The sequence below is a fragment of the Zalophus californianus genome, chromosome 8 (genome assembly GCF_009762305.2).
Source record: "Zalophus californianus isolate mZalCal1 chromosome 8, mZalCal1.pri.v2, whole genome shotgun sequence".
In the NCBI taxonomy this organism is placed as follows: domain Eukaryota; kingdom Metazoa; phylum Chordata; class Mammalia; order Carnivora; family Otariidae; genus Zalophus; species Zalophus californianus.
Window position 1 is genome coordinate 1,249,864 of NC_045602.1, and position 19,486 is coordinate 1,269,349.

General features: G+C 59.1%; 1 protein-coding gene across 16 annotated transcripts in view; it reads right to left on the reverse strand.

Annotated features, from left to right (window-relative positions):
- Positions 1–19,486, reverse strand: part of MYT1L (myelin transcription factor 1 like) — a 419,036-nt gene that overhangs the window by 4,759 nt on the left and 394,791 nt on the right. For 13 of the 16 annotated variants that reach the window (XM_027623405.2, XM_027623404.2, XM_027623410.2 and 10 more), the window contains 2 exons: positions 9,473–9,564; positions 2,283–2,386 (listed from right to left, as the gene is read on the reverse strand). In XM_027623405.2, coding sequence (XP_027479206.1) covers positions 2,283–2,386; positions 9,473–9,564 — 196 coding nt within the window. Of the gene's footprint in view, positions 1–2,276; positions 2,387–9,472; positions 9,565–19,486 lie in introns of all 16 variants that reach the window. The other 3 variants (XM_027623419.2, XM_027623416.2, XM_027623414.2) reach the window with 1 other exon arrangement.

Consider the following 19,486-nt stretch of genomic DNA (forward strand, 5'->3'; position numbering starts at 1 on the left):
GCTCCTGCTCTGGGAGGGGCAGGGTCGAGGAGGAGGCCAATGCTGTCCTCTCAAAGCCTTCCTGGAGCAACCGTGGGTGCAGCTGTGGCAGCGATGCCCAGTGTCAGAAAAGCCAGACCTAGCTCTGGTAGAAAGTGTCTGTGATGGAAGGCGCCTGCACTGTTGGTTCCGTCCCCATCCTGGAGTGAGGGCACCAGAGGCTGGTGAAAGCCCAGCTTCAGGACCACCAACCTTCCGGCACTTTCTGAGACAAGTGGGGACGCTACATGTGCCTTGGCCAAAGGTTAGAGGGCCAAAGCACTCACGGGGCTGACGGGTACATGGGCTACTTGGCCGCAGCCTCATTTGTTCCTGAGCGCCGCGCGGCTGGCTGAGGCTGCCCGGAATCGGCGGGAATGCTCTGTCGCTGGCTGACACCAGGTCCGGACGGCTCAGCCACGCCGCCTGTCCTTCATGAGCTGCTGCCCCCTCCCACCCCGGCAACCACAGGGCTCAGGGTCCTCCCACCACTTGCAGACACTGGCCTTCCAGAGAAGAGGAGCCACCCGAGGGACATCGGCCAGGACAGTGAGAATACACAGCAACCCTTAAAACTCATTTTTGACATCAGAGGTAAGCAGACGCCTGGCGGAGCACATCACGTTGGATGTCAGAGAGCCCCAAATGGTCCCTGGCGACCTGCACGGGGACAAAACGGCCAGTGGGGGTGACTGGAGCATGCGTGCTCCAGGGCCCCCAGGAAGCTGGGTCTGGGGGCGCAGCATCTGGCCCTTGCAGCCGTGCCTGCCCCACGCCGGTCCTGTCCACAGGGCGGGAAAGCTCCGCTGGTCAGACCCGGGGGAAAGCAGCTTTCCCCGGGGGGTCACAAGTGTGTTTTGTCATCACCCTGCACAGAAGAGGGATTCTGAGTCCTCGGGATTGTTGGAGTGCGAGCAGGGCTGATGAGGCTGCTCAGCACCCTCGGGAGCAGAACCAGAGTCGGGGCAGGTGTTTTCACTGGATCTGGTGAAACCAGTCGTGGCTGAGGTGGGGGCGCGGTGTTTGTGTGGTCCTGGAGTCCTCTTGGGGCCAGCACCTCCGGTGGACCTCCAGCCGCGGGCTGATCACAGCCGGGCATTTGGATAAATGCTACGGAAATCTGCCACCTGTTCCAGGCGAGCCTTTGGCCAGGTGAACGTGCTGAGCTGGGGGCCGGAGCACAGCCCGGACGAGGCTGCTATGGGCGAGGAGGTGGGTGTGAAAGCGAACCCACGGAACGGTTGGGCCCGGGTAGAGAACGTCCACCCTTTGTGCTTCCTTCCCACTCACAGGCACCCATGGGGGCCCTTTTGGGTGTTCTGGTGGGGACACAGCCTGAGATGCCCCTCCCTGGAGATGGGGTGCCACCGCGGACAGAACCAGCCCGCGGCAGAGCTGCAACCACTACCTGGTGTCCTAAGGCCAGACCCGGAACCCTACCAGCCACACTGTCGGCTGCCAGGAAGGGTCTGCAGGGATGGGGGGCATGCAGCCCCGCTTTCTTCCAAGATAGAAGTGCCTGGCCGTACCTGTGACCTGTGATGGCAGTGTGTGCAAGCCCAATCCCAGAGCCCATGTGGCACCGGGACCCCAGGCTGTTCTGGGAGAGGCGGCAGGGCGCGGGGGCACAGCCTGGGGCTCAGGGGCAGGAGGCTCTGAGCTGCAGCAGCTTGGCCATCCGGCCGGGCTCAGCCAAAGGGGTCACAGTGTGTATAAGAGGACAGTGATGACACTTACCTGGTTGGCCACCGTGAGCACAGTGGGGCTACGCACCACGGCCTCACAGTCAGGCATCCAGTAGGTGCTCAATAAAGGCTGTTTCCTCCCTCCCTCCCTCCCTCCTGTCACTGGGCATCTGGGCCTGGGACCCGCATGAGCTCGCAGCCCTCCACCAGACCCCGGGGCCAGGCTGCCCTTCTCTGGGGAATTTTAGCTCTCTTCCTAAGACAGTGGCCACAGGGCGTTAGGGCCTGCTGTGTCCTGGGAAGAAAGCAGCTCATCTGCAGCAACAAGCGGCCCTCTTTGCAGCACTGTTCGCAGACGGCCTCCCACTAAAGCGTGCGTGGGCAGAACCCGGGCGGCCAGTGGCCACGGTGCGCCAGTGCGTTCTGCCGCTGAACAGCTGATGTCAGCAGGCGGGCAGGATGCGAGATGAAGGGGGACAAGGAGCAAAAGGAAGGGGGACCACGCGCCCCGAGGCCAACCGCTGGTGCGTCCCGGGGCCGGCGCATGCGGCTAAAATTGAGGGCTTCAAAAACTGTTACCTGAGTTCTCAGTTTAATCATGTCGGCCTCCATCTGGGAGTTGGACTCATTGAGCTCCTTGATTTCTTCATCTAACTGTTTGATTTCTTCATCGTTTTCTATGCCTGCACGGGTGACAGGACTGTGTTAAAGCTATCAAACGTGAAGACGGAGTTAGAATTTTGACTTTTCTTTGTTCTTTTTGTATTTGGAACTGAATCTGCTGGACAAATATACTCTTGGATTAAAAAAAAAACAGTGACAGTTCATGTGTCCGTCCATCCCTCTGGCCGCCCTCCTCGTGATCACAGCGCCTAAACTGCGGAGAAAATCAGCCGAGCACACGCAACCCCCTGCACTGCGCGCTGGAGTGCCGTCTCAGCCCACCAGAGCTGCCGCTACCACCCGACCCAGCCCAGAGCAGCTCCGTCCTGGCGGTGGGTGACCTGCTTCAGCCCATCACCTGACTCCTTGGTCTGTTCCCTGTCTGTCTGTCTCTTTCTCCGCCGCCACTGGGGGGACGTGCCAGGCTGTGCAGACGCACCCTCGCCAGGCCCAGCACCACTGCCCACAGGTGACCAAACCCCTGAGGCCTGGAGTGCTCAGGGCCACGTCCCGCCCCCACCGCAAGGGAGCCCCGTGGTGGTGGAGGCAGGTTTCAGGGGTCTTCTGAAGGGCTCTCCGCACGGAGGACATTTAACTGATGCAAACAACTCCTCCCTTTGAATGCAGAAAATGCACCTCCACTGACAAGGGCAGGATGGTGGCAGCCTTGTGTGTGCCCTGGGGGCCATACCAGGCGCCTGGGCTGTTTGCTGGCAGTGGGACATGCCAGGGAGGGAACGATCCAGACCCTTCGTCGTTCTGGCTGTTGGGTCTCATGCGGCTGAGTGTACTTGGGGAAGAAGAGCAGGACGCCTGCAGATGCCATCACCTTTGACAACCCGGGACACGGGTCACAGGGCACAGCAGGGGCTGCTTATGCAAAACCACGTGGATGGCACGGAGCCCAGGCCTCGGGGGTCCCAGGGCAGACGCCCTTTATGGGTCTGCAGACAGAAGGGGTGAGGCCACCTGGGAGGGAAGGCCCAAGACACGGAGGGACACTGCAGAGGCCCCGTGAGCTGGTCCCTCCTCCGGAATCTCTTCCCACAGACCCGCCTGGGGACATGTGGATCGGAGCCTGCCGCCCCCCGCCCCCCGCACCCACAGGGACCGGCTGGGGCTCGCTGACCCCAAGCCTGGGTCCTGCAGCCCTGGCCCCACCGCAGAGGCCCTGGGCGCATGTCCCTGGCCCTTGTGCCCCGGGTCTAGAGCAACTCTGGTCGCCATCAGATGCATCTCCGGAAGCAGTTCACGGCTCCCAGGAAACCCTTCCAGCGACGAGGTGTACCCTTTCTCAGGGGCGGGCTGTTACATTGTCCCCCTTTCCACATGAGACCAGACATCTGTGGCAACTTTCACAATTAGGAGTGCAGCTGAGTGAGTTCCTGCACATGATACGTTGCACGCAGGAGACTCGTCCCAGGAGGTGGCCACCGTAATTATCGGAATGCCCGAGGCCTAAGCATCCTGATTTGTAAGCCCTTTAACCCCTAACCCGGGCTCACCACGTGTTCCTTTAAGTTGCAACCAGCCCAAGCTCGGAGGACATCTCCCGTGTGCACGGGGCCGTGGCGGCCTCCACGCGACGGCCCCTCCATGCCTGGGGCTGTGCTTTGTTCCGAGGGAATTTCTGCTCAGATTTCTTCATGTCATATTTCTTCAGTGTTTCAGGTGTGAGCAATCTTAGAGCTTCTCTCCTCGCAGCCGTGCGTGATAGTTCCCACGGAACACAGAGCTGCATCAGCGCGAGGGGCCGTCTCGGGTTCTGGAAGCACGGGCAGATTTCCTATTCTCTCCCACCCCCGAGGCCTGGTGTCTCTCCAGTGTCACACTACTTTGAAAGACACCGTTATGCCCTCAGAAGCACTCTTCTCCGGGCCCCTGCAGTGGGGGGACTGTCTCTCCCCAGGGTCCCTCCCAGGGTTGTGTGTAAATGCACTGCCCAGAGGAAAAGCAATCAATAAACAAAAGAACAGGTTTCTTATATCCATTAGATAAGAATTCTAATTTTTTATGTATGTATGGTGGCTTAAAGTGTCAAAGAGTAGACCTGCTGCGTTTTGAGGAGGTAACCACCACGGTGGATCCCGCACCGGACGGCTGGTGCAGCTCCTTTCCGGGACCGTCATTGGATCGGGACATTGATTTTGGTCACTTCCTGACAGCGCAGGTGATAAATGCTCTGTGCACATGCCTGTTCCCAACATCAAGATAGCATGTTTCCACTAAGAATGTATGAGTGGAATTATGAACGAAACAACTCGTTTCGGGACAGGCTGTTTGGAGATCACCACGTAATCATAAAGCCCAGAGAACTGTGGGGGAAATAGTGGGGCTAAGGGTTGCAATGAAATCATCTTAAGTGCCTTGTTAGACATGCTCTATCCATGGTATAGCTGATATAAAGTGAAGCACATAGAACAGCCTGAAACGTCAACATGTCCTGGCCCTGGAATCTGGCAGATGCAAGCTTAGAAGTTGGATAAATTTCTGAGAAGAGCACGTGGCTCCCCAGAATATGGCTGAAATCTTGGAGGTCCATTTAACTGATCTGGATTTTTACAAAAGAGCGGCCAACAAAGACTACTTTCTATTTAACTTTCATGGGAACCAACACGTAAGCAGAGGCAGAGATCACACAACCTGGGATAGGATAGATATTTCCCAAAGGCTGGGTGCATTTCTGAACCGCCCTGGTGTGGGGTTTGAGAAGTCGGGGGGTTACAGCCTGGGATCTGAAACATGATGGACCTGGGATCTAAATCCATGTCTTTCCACTTAAGAGTTTTGTGATGAGTAATTTTCTTAGTCCTTCTAAACCTCCAATTCCACACTGCAAAGTGTCCCTCCCTGACACAGAGGTAGGAAGAGATAAGTAAATCTACGTAAGACACCTGACTCAGTGGGACTTGCCAAGCCGCGGCTAGAAAAGACTGTCGAAGATCAGGAGTTGCCTCAGAAGCCAGAGGCCCCCGAGCATCCATGGGCTCCGTGCTTACCTGCCTGAAAAGTGGCACGGGATGGTTTTGTCCTGCTAACTCAGTGCTGCGAGCTGACAAATCATTAAAAGGAAGAGAAAGAGCAAAAATATGGTATGTGGTCTAGCACTATGGGCCTCATTTTTTGTTGAATTAAAGAATTAAAAAGAATTTCTTTTTATAAGTCTTAAAGTCGTCCTCTAAATTTCTTATTCTACATTTTAATATATATATATATATATATATATATATAAATCCAAAATTGTATGCTGCAGAGTGCCTTAAATATATGTCCATCAAAACCTGGACCAAAATGTTCAGCTCGTAAGATTTACGGGAGATGTCCACTACATAAACCAACCGGCTGATCACGCGTCATCACCAAACCAGTCTGCAGTTCAGATCAACTTCCTGAGAGAGGTCATTTTAAGTCCAGTGAAACTACAGCAAGGGTTGCTGTGGTGGCCTTCCCATCTCTGATTTTCCCTCTGGGAGTGTGCTGAACGGATGGACCCGTGAGCATCGAGGCTCTGCCTCCAGGAAACAGGAGCAGGCTGCCCGCCGTGTCTCCCCAGGAGGCGCTCTCGCCCGGCCCGCCGGCACTCCGGGCTGCACCCTCAGAGCCCAGCTGTCCGGGTGCCCTCTTGGGTGCCAGCAAGCACTTCGGCCCAACTCTGAGCGGCCTTTCTCCCGTGAAGGTGGGGTGAGCAGCACACCATGAGGGGCAGGGAGACGGACGGACCCTCAGTCCCCTGGGTTCAGGAGAGAGTCAGGAGGAATTTGAGTGTCTGGGAACGAATTTCCTTAAAGCCACGTATGTGCGCCTGCCCCTAGGACACCCCGAGGGCCCCAGGGCTCGGCACAAGGCCCACTCCTGGAGAGGGGAGAGCACCGGACCTGGGAGTGCAGACCAGGGTGCAGCGGGGATGGGGGACTGCACCCCGGGAAGCCAGTGTCCTTGGACTGCTTGTTGATGCCTGTGTCTCAGGGCGACACCTGCAACCCCCCGCGGCGCCCTCCCCTCAAGGGCGGCTAAGCGAGAGCTAAACGTTTATACTACATGCTGCAGGTGAGACTGCTTGCCGGCGCAGGGGCCCGACAGAGGGTCGCCTGCAGCTCCTTGTGCAACAGAAGTCACAGCCCTTCCCTCAGCTTCCAGTCTTCTATGATAATAGAGGAAAGAAAAAGGAGGGCTTATCTCATTTCCTTCTGGGCAAAAACCAACAAAAACCCACCACAGAGCCAGGGACAGCCGGGCTGCCGGTGGCGATGCGGGCGGGTGGGCAGGGAAGGCAGGCAGCCACGGTCATGTCTCCGCACATCGGCCGCTCTGGAGCTCATTCAGTGGGAGAGAACTCACAGTGACCTTGTGTGGGAACGGATGAGAGCGGACTCTTCTCCAAAAGCCTGAAGAATGAGATCGAGGAGGAGGGAGGGAAGGGCAGACCCGGGGCTTCAGGGCTTCAAGGTCACTTAGAATAGGGCTTCAAGGTCATCTAGAACACAGCTCCTTTCCGAGCAGGCGCACACTCGAGGGGAGGCCCTGGGAGCCCAGCGCAGGCGCTGCCCCGCCAAGTCAGCCCCAGCCACGCAACAGTGGTCTCCCTGAGGTCTTGGCGCTCCGTGCAGGCCAGGGTGTGGAGGGAGGGAAGCTTCTGGACACGTGTGTTAGGAATGCGTAAAAGCAAGAGGTAAGATTCTACACTCCAGATATTCAAGGAGAGAGCTGGAGCGACGCAGCACCAAAGCCAGATCTTCTGATTCTGAAGAACGGGCAAGGAGTTGCTGAGGAAGCGGGGTGTTCACGCCCTGTCCCCCGAGGAGCAGCAACGCGCTGCCGCTGAGGTAGCCACATGGGGTGCAGGCGATGCCTGACTATCCACGTCCTGTGCCACAGCTGTGGCACGGAACGAAGTGGCCTCCGGGCTTAGTGAGAATGACTCTGGTCTGCACAGATAAGACGTGACAGGCTGCAGCCTGGCCATGGGCCCGTGGAGACCCGCCTGGACCGGCTTCCACGGCTCACTCTGGGCACAGAGCATCCTTACGGCACGCACGTGCTCACCAGAACCCGCCGCAGAGAGCTGGGCTCCTGCCCCGACCCCGGAATCAGGCCTCCCCTGTCCAGGTGCAGACCCGGACGCCGTGTGTGGTTCCCCGTGGGACGGAGCTGTCCTGCCCAGACTGCCGCTCATGCTCCCATCCCCGAGAAAGTGCTGGTTCTGCGGGCAGCCATGCCCGGCATGGCCAGAGGACTCTGGGTTCCGCTGTCCCTTGGAAGAGACACGGCCCTTTGTGGTCCTGAGATGCATACGCCCCGTGACTTCCCGCCGACAGAATGGACCCTTGTCCAGGTTTGCGGATCCGCTCGTGTTTCCTTTCCTTTCCTGCTCTGCGCTGGCCACCCAGCTCACAGCTGCCTCCTTCGCTGACGAGTCAGAAGCTGACAAAGCAGACCCACTGGCCCACGGAGTCTTGCTTGGGCACAGGGCTGTCTGGGGGGACAGGCGACACGGGACGTTTTGGAAAGAGTGTCGGGGCAGTTTCTTCCGGGGTGATGAGCGCTGCCCCGCAACGCCCCAAACGAGTGACATGGTGGGCCTGGCGTCTCAGGGAGGCTGCCCCACATGGGGCCTGAGGTTCGGGTGACCGTGTGGGTCCCAGAACGTGTGGGAGGTGGCGCTCGGTCTAACCATGCTCCCTGCCTCCAGCAGCCAGCACCTGTCCAGCAGAAGCTGGAGGCTGGAGCCCATGCCAGCAAGATGCAAACACCATGACCCTCGCCGTCTACCGGTCCGTGGCCAGCCACACATTAAGGACTGTTTAGTGCAGGCCACGCACAGAGGCCCCGAGTTGTTGTCAGGACCTGTCGTGAACGGTCAGGTGACTGGCGGAGGCCGTGGGGCCCTGGCCCACCTGGCCTTCCCACAAGGGGAGGCAGCCTCACGCAGAGCCTCAGCACAGGAGGCTGGGGTCCATGGGGCCAGAGCCGTGGCACATAGCTCCTGGGATGGGTCCAGGGACTTTGCCCAGGCGTGACCCACGTCCTGCAGTGCTCGATGCTCTGAGGAGCCCACAGTGAGGGGAGTGCCTGCCCCGGGCCTCTGCTGCCCCAGCGTCACGGTTGGACCGGCTCCGCGTCAGCCTCCTGCTCACAAGGTCCTCCTGCCCCCCAAGGCCACAGTTTGGTGAGTGGTTGTAGATTACGCTCTGTTCCGTAGTCCCTGGAGTGATGTCCTCCGGAGTCTCCGCCAACCCCGAGTTAGCTGCTCCCCCCGGGCGCCTCTGCTCATTTTCATCGGCCTGTCAGTGTGTACGCTTGTGTTACGTGTATTTCTGCTGGAAGACACCTTCCTGCATGCACAGTGTTGCTTCATGAATTCCGACCTCATGGCCAGTGGCACATGACTTGGCGTGGGCGGGGCTCACCTAACACACCCGTGTCCCCGTGGGTGCCCCACAGCTCTGGTGCAAGGAGCACTCGCCTGCTCCACACGTGGGGGCCTTTCATGCAGAAATCACCAACAAAAGCTCCCCAAATTTGGAAAGTGTCCCCTTTAGGAGACTACGGAAAGGACCCTGTTACAGGACGAGCGTGGCCTCGTCCCCTCAGCCAGCAGACACTTCTCCCACCCTGCCACGTCCCCAGGGACCCCAAAAACACCACGAGTACCGACTTTGGGGTCCCAGAGGGACTCTGGCCACAGTGGGGTTCGAAAGGATGAAGCTGGGCCCCTGGCCCTCCTGGGGGACCCCTGCACTCTGCTCCCCGGGGTGCCCACAGGCACGTGGAGGGAGACGGCGCTTGTGCGTGGTCAGGCCCATCCACTGGGAGGTTGAGCGTGGAGGGGACAGGGGAGCTGTCCTGGACTCGGCCCCTGCAGGAGGGCCTGGGGGCAAAGGCACAATGGGGGGCCGCCAGGTTCTGGGGAGCAAATCACTGAGACCGTCAGGAGTCCCAGCAAGCGGTGATTTTGGTAATGCCCCTCCTCCAAGCAAGTGGACCGGCTTCCTAGACGTGGCCGGAATAATCCCGCCCAGGCTCTCGAAGCACAGGGGCTGCCACTGTCTGGGGCTCCGGCTGGGCAGGATGGCCCGGGGCTGGGGCCGCCCGGGAGGCGTGCTCACCGTTGCTGGCCCGTTGTCGGATAGTCAGCATCTGCTCTCCCGACAGCTTCGCCTTCTTCATGGCTGACGTGGCTCGTGGGCACCCCGACAAGCTGGGGACAAGACACAAGGAGGTATGAGTTACGGGTCTCGGAAGAAGAGCCCCCAGCCCTGCAGCGAGAAGAGTCGGGAGCCTGGCATGTCACTGAGGCATTTTATCAGACTGGCTGCCGGCAATGGGCTTTGTGCCAATGGGAAATGAGCCCGAGCGGCGGACGCGTGTGGCCCGCTCCCCGCACACGAGGGAGGCTGCGTCTGCCTGTGGATCAGGGGCAGTTCCAGGCCGACACACAGTCGGTCGGGGCCTCAGCGGAAGTCACAGCAGCCGGGCTCCAGGCCGGAGTGGACATGCCCCTCACCGCATGCCTCCTGGAGCCGCTTGGGGTTTTCTATGGAGCGACTATCTGGAAACTTCCTTACTGTGTAAAGTGTCAAACTTACACAAGGCCTGAATTAAGATTTGCTTTTAAACATACAGATGTAGAAAGATCGAATAATGAGCTCAGCCCAGGTTCAACGGTTCTGTCTCACGGCACTTCCGTCTCCCCGTCCTGCCTCCAGTAGATTACTGGGGGGTGGCAGCAGGTGTAAAAACAGAACCCCAATTTCACGACCTCACTTGAAGGTTTAAAACTCGTTTGCCGCTGACATCAAATGAGCGGCCTCTTTGCAAACTTCCCCACCGCCCCTGATGTTGCTAACACTGGTCCTCTCTGGGTGCACACGCTCTGCACCTGGAAATGGGTCCATGCGCCTGACCACTGTCTTCTCAGGACGGCTCCCCTCCCTCCCCTTTCGTTCTGTGTATGCATGGAGGACGATTCTGTGTCCCGAGCACCTTCTGTGGCCCCGAGCCTGGGCTGCATCACACCCGCCCCTGGGGGGCTCACCCCTCACACTCCCCGGCCACCATCTGAGGGCACCCACAGGGGGCCCCCAGCCCTCGTGACATGAAAACTGTACATTTGCACACGGCTGTATGTCCAGTATTACATGTATATTTACATCACACATGCGTTTCAACTGTAATTCGGAGCCAGATGGCCTCTGTTCACAGCCTGGCGATGATTTTGGGGGCTGATCTGTACCTGTGCCCATCCAACACCCAACGCCAGTGTGGATTACATGGTTGTTAGCAATAACTAGTATTGTCTACATTAATGTAAGGATGCTTTCCAAGTATCTTCACACAGATTTTCTCACAGTTCACACCGATGTCCACGTTGTCTTTGATGAGCCGTCGGTGAGGGGTCTGTACTTGGTGGCCACACAGAGGATCCGGGAGATGCTGAGTCATCCGTCGCTCTTCCCGGACCATGCTGCTGTGAACCGTGTCTGCAGGTGGTGTTTTAGATTGACAGGCGTGAGTCCCCAGGGACTCTCTGGTCCCTCTCCTCCTCCTCCGCCCACCTCCAGCGTCTTCTCAGGACCCTGCGCCCGATGTCCACAGGTGCAGTTTGCTGGTGTCTGTGTCTGCCCCCCGGCCCCGCTGTTACAAAGCAGGCCCGGCCCGTCTCCAGTCCCCGGGTCTCGGGAGGGCACCCGGTGGAGCCGGCCAGTTTGCATCCTGGTTGTCTTTCCCTATCTGCGCTCGTCGGGGCTGTTTCTCAGGGGCCGTCTCCTTGCCAGCCCAGTCCAGAGGCTCCCGTACACTCGGCATCTCCCCGCCCGATCCTCCTGTCCTGAGAAGTTAGGGACGCCACAGAGCGTGGGCGCACAGCAGAGAAGGCGAGGGATCAGTGAGGCGAAGCCGGCAGAGCAGACGCACCCGGGTCCTCCTGTGGGACCTACCATGCTAGCCCCAGACCTGAGCACAGCAGCGGCCCCTGAGCACCGTTTAAACACGACTCCCAGAGCCGCGGACGTGCAGAACCCGGTTTGATCTTCCCTCGCTTCTCTGTTTGCAGGTATCGAAAGGGCCAGCTAGGGATGCAGACGATGGTGTCATTGCAGGAGCTGTCCCCTGAAGCTGGGACACTGAATCAGGGCACAGACGGGCCCACGGAGTGACGTGCTTCGTTCAAGCACGCCAGCCTGCGCACAGGGACTGCACGGTCCACCTGGGTCCAACATGGAAGCGTCCCCTGGCCCTGACCTGGGTGCAGGGCGGGTCTGTGTGCATCCAGTGGCGGCTTGCACTGACCTCGAGTCCTGGTGTGCTGGCTCCTGGGGCCCCGGATGGTGGGAGGACTCAGGGAAATGTCCCACATCTGTCCCCTTCCAGGAGTGGACCCCGAGCACTCAGTATGGTTCCCTCGGAGACCCAGTGGCCCTTGTGGAAACTCCTCTAATCAAAACTGCATTGCTCCAAGTGGGGGTTTGGAGAGTTGCAGAATCTTAGTTCTGGTCCCTCTGGGCACCAAATAGCTAACCGGTGGCCCCTCAGCTTGCAGCCCTGAGACATCCAGCTGCAGCGGCAGCACCAGCACGGCCAGTGTGGGGTCCAGGCAGGTGCTTCAGAGGGAGAGAGGGAGGCAGACGTTTGATCGGGACACCGGCCCCACAGGGACCTCCTTCAGGAGAATCCATCAGCTGAAAAGAGCTTTGTAAGTGGACGTTTCCGGGATGTGTGGTTATAAAGACATAGAGGCAGGGAGGCTCGTCCATTCAAGGGACACAGGCTGGCTTTCGAGCAAACTGGCACGTGCAGTCCAGAGGCTGTTCGCCGCCCGGGGAGCAGCTGGGGCGGAATGTTTAGAGACGCAGGACTCCGACGGATCGTGCAAGATGGTGCCTGTGGCTCAGCACCTCGCCTGGAGGGACACTCCCGGGGCAAACAGCCTATTTCAAGCCAAGTTTCACCACCTCAATACCGTATTTTACTTTTTCCGGCCTCACCTTGCTATCAGGACCCTCTTACGATGTAACTTCTCACTTGCGAAAGAGGAGATCCAGTGGGTGCCCCTGGGCCCGCAGCACAGACACCTGCTAACGCTCTGGGTTACAGCCCCACCGGCTTCTGCCAGCCCGCTCATGAGGACAAGGCTTGGCGTGGGTGGCCGGACGCTGATGCCGAGGGTGTGGGACGCCTGCACTGGGCTTGCTTCCTGGCACTCCAGGGTCTCAAGATGCCCAGCCCAGGATGTGTGGGGAGAGGGCAGACGCTGGCACGGTGCCCTGGGGAAGGCTGGCCGCCCTGGCCGGGGGGTCACCCGGCAGGAGGGTCATCAAGAGGGAGGGTCACCCAGTGGGAGGGTCACCTGGCAGGACGGCCTGGGGACAGTGTCCTGGGCCCCGGCCCCCAGCCCCCACGCAGCGCCCGAGGAGGGCTTCTTGCCCTGGCTCTGCTGCTCTCTGGGGGACCCTTGTCCAGCACGTGCCCTGTCACGAGCACCCTGGTTCCTCGATGGCGCCTTCTCAAAGCTCATCCCCTGGAGGCGGAAGCTGCGGACCGAGCCCTGGAGCCCTCAGCGCCTGTGCCCGGGGACGCCTCCCCTGCCCTCTCCGCGCTGATTCTCCTTCCTCTGCTCCTCTCTTCTCCCACCTGCTGCAGGCTCCTGTTAGCCGGCTCGAAAGCCCCACGATTCTTCCAGTTTTTTTTTTAATTGTCTTCTTTTCTCATTTTATAATTTGAGAGAGATTTCCTCAACTTTACACTCTAACCTTCTAACTGAACTTTTTATTTCGCTTGTCTTTGTTTCAAAGAGATCTTTGTTGTTCTCTTGATTTTTCTTGGATTATGAAGAGAAGAAGTCATACTCTTCCGTTTATTCTCCTTTTCTATTGGATGACAAATTAAAAAAATTTCTCTTTCCAGAAATGTCAGTTTTCTCCGAGCTTTTCTTTCCTTTTTGAAGGCTGTTTTGCTTTCTGCCATGTTACTTAGTGCTTCCCTTAAATGGCTGGTCATCTCCCGAGTATCTCCTGCTGAGGCTTGTCTCGGGGGCCTGCAGATTTCTGGGGGGGCTCTGCTCCTGTCTGGAGGTCGTGGGGGACGCACGCAGGCCGAGGCTGTGGTCACAGCAGCTTGGGAACCAGAGGCGGAGGGCCTCGCCCTGCACTGGGCATTCCTGCCTCCCACCCCCTGGGGTCCCCAGCGTGGAGCGCCCTTTCCGCTGGGCGAGGGGGGCAGGGGGCCAGACATCTGGAGCCCCACTCTTCCCACAGAGACTTCCACTTCCTGCTCTGTTTCCGAGGCTGCCCTGAATCCTGCCGCAGGGTCCTGGGGCGCACACGCCGCGTGCTCACGCCTGGCTTCCACCCCCCGTGCGTCCATCGGGCACCACTGTTCGTCTGTCCCCGCAGAGCTGGACCCGAGCCCTGCGTCCCCCAGCACCTCAGCTCCCGTGACGCCATGCAGGTGAGGGAACACTCTTTGCTTTCTTCATTTTCATTATTTTTATTTCATGGATTTATAAAAGGAGAGCAGGCCATTTCAGTAGAGTTTTGAGATCGGTGGAGATAAATGCGTTTTCAGGCTGCGGACCGGGATTCCCAGAGAGATGGCTGCCACCACCGGGCCCGTAGTCTGCACCGAAGGTGCTCTCCTCTCCGCTTCCTGTGGGCCAGGGTGGCGGGAGCCCAGCTGCTCCTCAACCTCAAGGAGGACTCTGGCGTGACGCGACCTGGGCGGCCAGCGCCTGGGTGAGGTGAGGCCCCAGGAGGACTCTCGGTCCAGGGGACAGACGGAACCTCGATTGGGCGCCTGAGAGTCAGCGGCCCTGGCCCCTCATCAGCGACAGGAGCCCCCGAGAGGAAGCTCTGAGCGCCCGGTGGTGGAGCGGCGGGCGGGGGCAGGGTCTGCCAGTCACAAGCCGCCACTCGGCCTGGCCCCTGCGTACCTGACAGGGAACCTGAACCTGGTTGAGCCCCTGCTTGGGTTTTGTGCTGAGGAAGCTCATCCTGACAGACACTGAGGACTCGGTTTCTCTTTTTGTCTCTCCTTCTGCTTGCAAGCTAAATTCCGCGTCTTTCATTGCCGTGGGTCGGTTGTCCCCCCGAGAAGACGCGTTGACGTCCCAGTGCCCAGAGCCTGTGAGGAGGACCCTTTTGGAAAGGGGGGCTCTCTGCGATGGTAGCAGGCTGAGAAGGAGGGACGCGGACCCAGCGACCTCGGCCGCAGGGATGGCACTCAGGGCTCCCAGCCTCGCGCGTGGGGCGGCCACACCGGTGCGGGGCGGCTGCAGGCCGGAGCCCGTCTGCCCCGAGGGTCCGCGATGGCCGGCCCACTGCTGGCAGCGACAGGCCAGAGCGCAAGGGGTGCGGGGGGCTCAGGAGAGAGCGCGAACCTCCTCCCCAGGGCCCCGGGGCACCCACGGGCCGTGAGCCCTGAGTGCGGTGCCGGGCAGCCAGCCGGCGCCGGTGCGGTCTTCCCATTTCCTCGAGACCGTGTTGAACTCGCAGCTCCTGCTGCCTCAGCAAACATGCTGGAGCGAACATCAGGAAAAGGCTTCTGGGTCTCACAGGCGAGGTGTTTTGGAGATGCCGAATCCCAGCATCAGCAAGGACCGCATAGGTCTGTGGGTGCGGACGAAGACCTCAGGGCCAGATGGAGGAGGGAGAGGGAGGGCCCAGGACAGCTGAGATGGGGGTGTGCCCGGAGACCCCAGGACACAGTGGTGTCCGGCAGAGGCGGGAGCCGAAGAGGATGCAGAGGGAAGAGTCCGTGAGCCAGCCCGGCACTCCGTCCCAGGGGATCCGGCGCCTTTGCCCAGGACGGCACCATGCGGACCCCTGGGAGGAAGCGAGCGGGGCGCGGGGGGCACGGTGGGGCGCGGACACCTCAGGGGCTGCCCCCCGCCCGGAAGTACACCCTCGGACAGGGCAGGCATCAGAGGCTGCACCGCAGGCTAAGTTCTCGTCTTAGGGCGGAGGGAGGGCAGAAATCAGCCCAGTCACAGGAAACACGCGGGCTTGTGCATGACACAATCACATTTTAAAAATTGCTGTATTCCTGGGGCGCCTGGGTGGCTCAGTCAGTTAAGTGTCTGCCTTCGGCTCAGGTCATGATCCCGGGGTCCTGGGATCCAGCCCCACATCGGGCTCCCTGCTCCGCGGGGAGTCTGCTTCTCCCTCTTCTTCTGCCTCCCCTGGCCCCACTCAATCTCTCTCTTGAATAAATAAATATATATTTTAAAAAATTGCTGTATTCCTGAAAACCTATGATTTGCTTATATTGAGGGTGGTGTCTTGCTGATCAGAACTGATGGGATGAGAAGGTCTGCAGTGCAGGACCTCACGCTCTGAGGTCTCGGTGCTGTGTGCGTGTGTGTGTGAGTGTGTGTGTGTGTGTGTGTGTGTGTGTGTGCGCGCGCGTGTTCAGTTTCTTATCTGTTTACTGGAAATAAAAATGAGCTTGTTTGTATTATTAATTTTTTGGCTTGTTCATTGTTCTACCCCGTACAATTGTAACAGGCTACGTTTCTCGAGGCAGAGACTGTGTAAACATTTTTATTTCTCTAAAGACCCTAGCACGAAATAACACGCTTGTGGCTCTGGAGTTCCTGCCCTGTGCCGCACCGTGGCGACCCTCCCTGGGTGAGGGGTGCGTCCAGCACATGATTGCTCCTGTGTCCAGTGGATGCTGCGTACAACGCAGTCCTGGACACGGGGGAGCGTATCCTGCTGCCTCAGGTAGTTGGCGGCCATGTGGCGATGGGGCCTTCTGCACCGAGAGCCCCTGGCCAACAGCCAGTGCAAACATGGGGCCTCAGTCCTGGAGCCTCAAGGACCTGAATTCCTCCAAGACCCCGAATGAGTTTGAGGTGGACGGTGAGCTCCAGGAGGGGACACCTTGCTTTCAGCCTGCTGAGACCCCAGCAGAGGCCCACCTCGGCCAGGCCACGCACGAGCAGAGGTAGAAGCCAGGCGTGGTGGTGTAAGCCGTGGGCTTGCGGTACTTTGTGCACAAGCCTCCACAGCCACCGGATGCTTGTCGGCCCCCGGGGACAGAAAGATGAGGTGGGGGTGTGACATGGGCCCAGGAGGAAAGCTCCTGTGGCGGTGAGACCAGGCCACCAGGCCGGGGTCCCCTCACCTCCCCCAGCAAAGCCTGAACTGCAGGCTCCTGCGTCCTTAGGCCAAGGGTGAGCAGATGCGACCTTCACCTTCCAGCTTTCATGGGGCCTTTGGGGGTCGCAGTTCGAAGCAGATGTTGGATTTCTCCCTCCCAAACGTTTCCCATCAAATATTGAAACATGGAGATTAAAATGCAGGGTCACTCACTGAGGGGCTTTCAGAGGCAGTGGTCAGCACTGGGCCGTGCAGAGGGGACTGGCCCCACGGGGCACGTCTGGACCAGGCCTGTTGGCAGCCACCTGCAAAGGGTGGTGCATTCAAATGCCCCGAAGGTTTTCCCAAGAAGTTAGGGAATCGCTAAGGCCAACTGCCCCCGGAAACAGCTCTGAGGATGAGCAGGGACCTGTGGGGCAGTGAGTGCTCAGGACTCAGAGCCCAATTTCATCCTGGACGCTCTCCTTCTGGGGCGGCGTGTTGGAGGAGGGTGTGCGGGTGGCTCTGGTCGAGGGCACGGGCCTCGCAGCCCCATGTGCATCCCCCACAAAGGAGAACTATTTCCTCAGCAAGATCTCGCTGTATCCCCTCTTCCTGGGGAGTTCTAGTCCTGCACAAAGAACGGTCCCTGTGAGGGAGGAAACTGCCTGCCAGGCCTCCTCTGGCAACAAGACGAATCTGGGGCCAGCAAACAGCGCATGAACAAAGCACGGAGACATCTTCCCCGCAGATGGGCCACCTGGTGAGATGACCAAAGGGTGGCCCAAGGGGTTGTGGGGGCCTGGCTATCTTCCCAGAAACAGGCGCCCAGCAAATCTCCATCCAGCATGCTCTCTGGCCCTGGATGCGCATCTTCTCCATCCCCTTCCAGCACAGCAACTCCTTCTGGAGGGGGGCCACCCGAGCCCTCCACCCCTCCTCCTCGGGGAAAGAAATCTAGAAGCCCTCTCTTCTTGGGTTGTAAAGGGAAGCACGACGCGTTCGATCTGCTTTCGTGACACAGAAAACCACTGCTGGTCTGGGGAGCTCCGGCCATGACCTCCAGTTTCCTCCGCCTCTTGGAGCCGTCAGCGAAGCCAGAGGAGAGAGCTCAGAGAGGGTGGGAAGGGTGAGGGACCAGGGGCTGCACAGAGTCCAGAGGGAGGGTTCCTGAGGCGACAAGGCCCCGGGTTCACCCACTGCTTGGATCACAGTTGGTAGAGCCACGGATTCCCCGAAGCTGTGGAATTTGGATTTGTCATCAGAGGCCTTGAGTACAGAGCCCCCGGAAGCTCCTCGGGCATGCCCTGTGCATCGTGTGGCCTTGCGGGGAGGAGCAAGGTGTCCGCTGTGAGAGGACTCACTGCAGAGGCGATGTCTCCGTGGTGGGCCGAGGGCAGGGCTGTCCCTCTGGCGAGGTCGGTGGGGGCGGGGGAGGTCTGCCCCGCTCTGCTTCCCCTCCGCCTGGAGAAGAGCAGGTGACCCCCCAGGAGGCCCAAGGGACGCCTAGCAGGCCAGGCTCGGTGCCGCCCCAAGTCCCTGTACAGGGAGCACCCCGGGCTGGGGCCTGCAGGTGGACAACAGGTGGTCCATGTGTGACGGGCTTTTCTCCTCACGGGCCGTGTGCCCAGGGCAGAGCGCGTTGCCTTCTTGGCGTTGGTTGTCTGATCTAAAATCGGGATCATACAGGTCTCAGGGTGCTGTGGCTCAGTGATTATGTATGTGTTTGTAAAAGACTATGGCTTCTCAACGTCCGACGGAAGCAGGATAGCATAGGGCTTTCCTCTTCTTCTTGGGCCCACGAAGACTTCATCTCCCCCACATCCCAAAGGTGGACTACATCTCCCAGCACCCCCTGCGAAGACTACATCTCCCAGCACCCCTTGCATTTGGTGCTGCTGAGCCCTGGGTCTACCCGTGGGGCTGAAGGGAAGCAAGTGGTAGGTGCTCCTCCAGAGCACTGCGTGAGCTGATTGATTATAAAATAACTCACGGAGTAAATACTCAGGACGGGGACTTATTTTAACGCAATTCTCTCGGCAAGTATCAAGCAAAATAAACATTCGGGAAAAGGCTGTCTCCCTGTTTGTGATGAACTGTAAGGAACCTGAAAATAAAATAAATCAGGTTTTGGGTCTGGGTGGAAAGTGTAAGAGGGTCTAGGCATGACCTTTTTGAAAAAACTTCACGTTGGTCAAGCCCAGTGAAAGATAAGACGAGTTCTAAGATTGCTTATTAAGAGTTAGTTCTAAGATTATTTATTACTTTTCCAGGGTTAGCATTAGGGACTTTGATTTTGTGGGCCCTTCCTAATCTTACTGGAAGCGCGGTAAGATGGATGGGAGAGACGTGCCCCGCCTGCTCACTCCCACACAAAGAAGCAGGTGCAAGAGCTAAGGACACCGCCTCCCCCCTCTCGGCCTGCATGTGCCTCCGGCACCTGTTCCCCACACTGGGCAGGGGGCTCTGGGCTCAGGGGGACTCTGGTGGAGCACTCCCCCTCTGTCCTGCCCTTCCACCTAAGGCCTCTGGCGCCCGGGCTGTGGTCTGGAGCCTGCTGCCTCGGGACTTTTCCCACCTGGTGAAACATTGCCTATTCGGATGAGGCCAGGCTCTGCACCGAATGAACACACCCCTCCTTCCTATTTTCATTGATGTGTGGCAGCATTTCTTAAATGCCGGTATGTGGGGCCCAAGAAAGGTGCTGTGGGTGTGGGGGACCAGGGAATGGTCCCATGGATAGAAACCTTTGCAGGGCAGACCCTGCTGTTACTCGGTGGTGGGGCACGAAGGGCAGGGACCGCTGGGCTGGGAGAGGGAAGTGGGCCTTGTGTCACCGGGTCCGTAAATACGCTGAAGGTTGAGGGGCGGCCGCACAGCTCAGAGGAGGGGCCTGGAAGGCAGGAGGCAGGCCGCCCAGGTGTGAGTCCTGCTCCGTCACTTACACACTCCCTGCAGGCAGGTCACCCGTCTGGCCTGAGTTCTAGTCTTTAACTGGGCAGACGATGGTGCCTGTGTCTCTGGGCTCCCACGAAGACTCCGAGG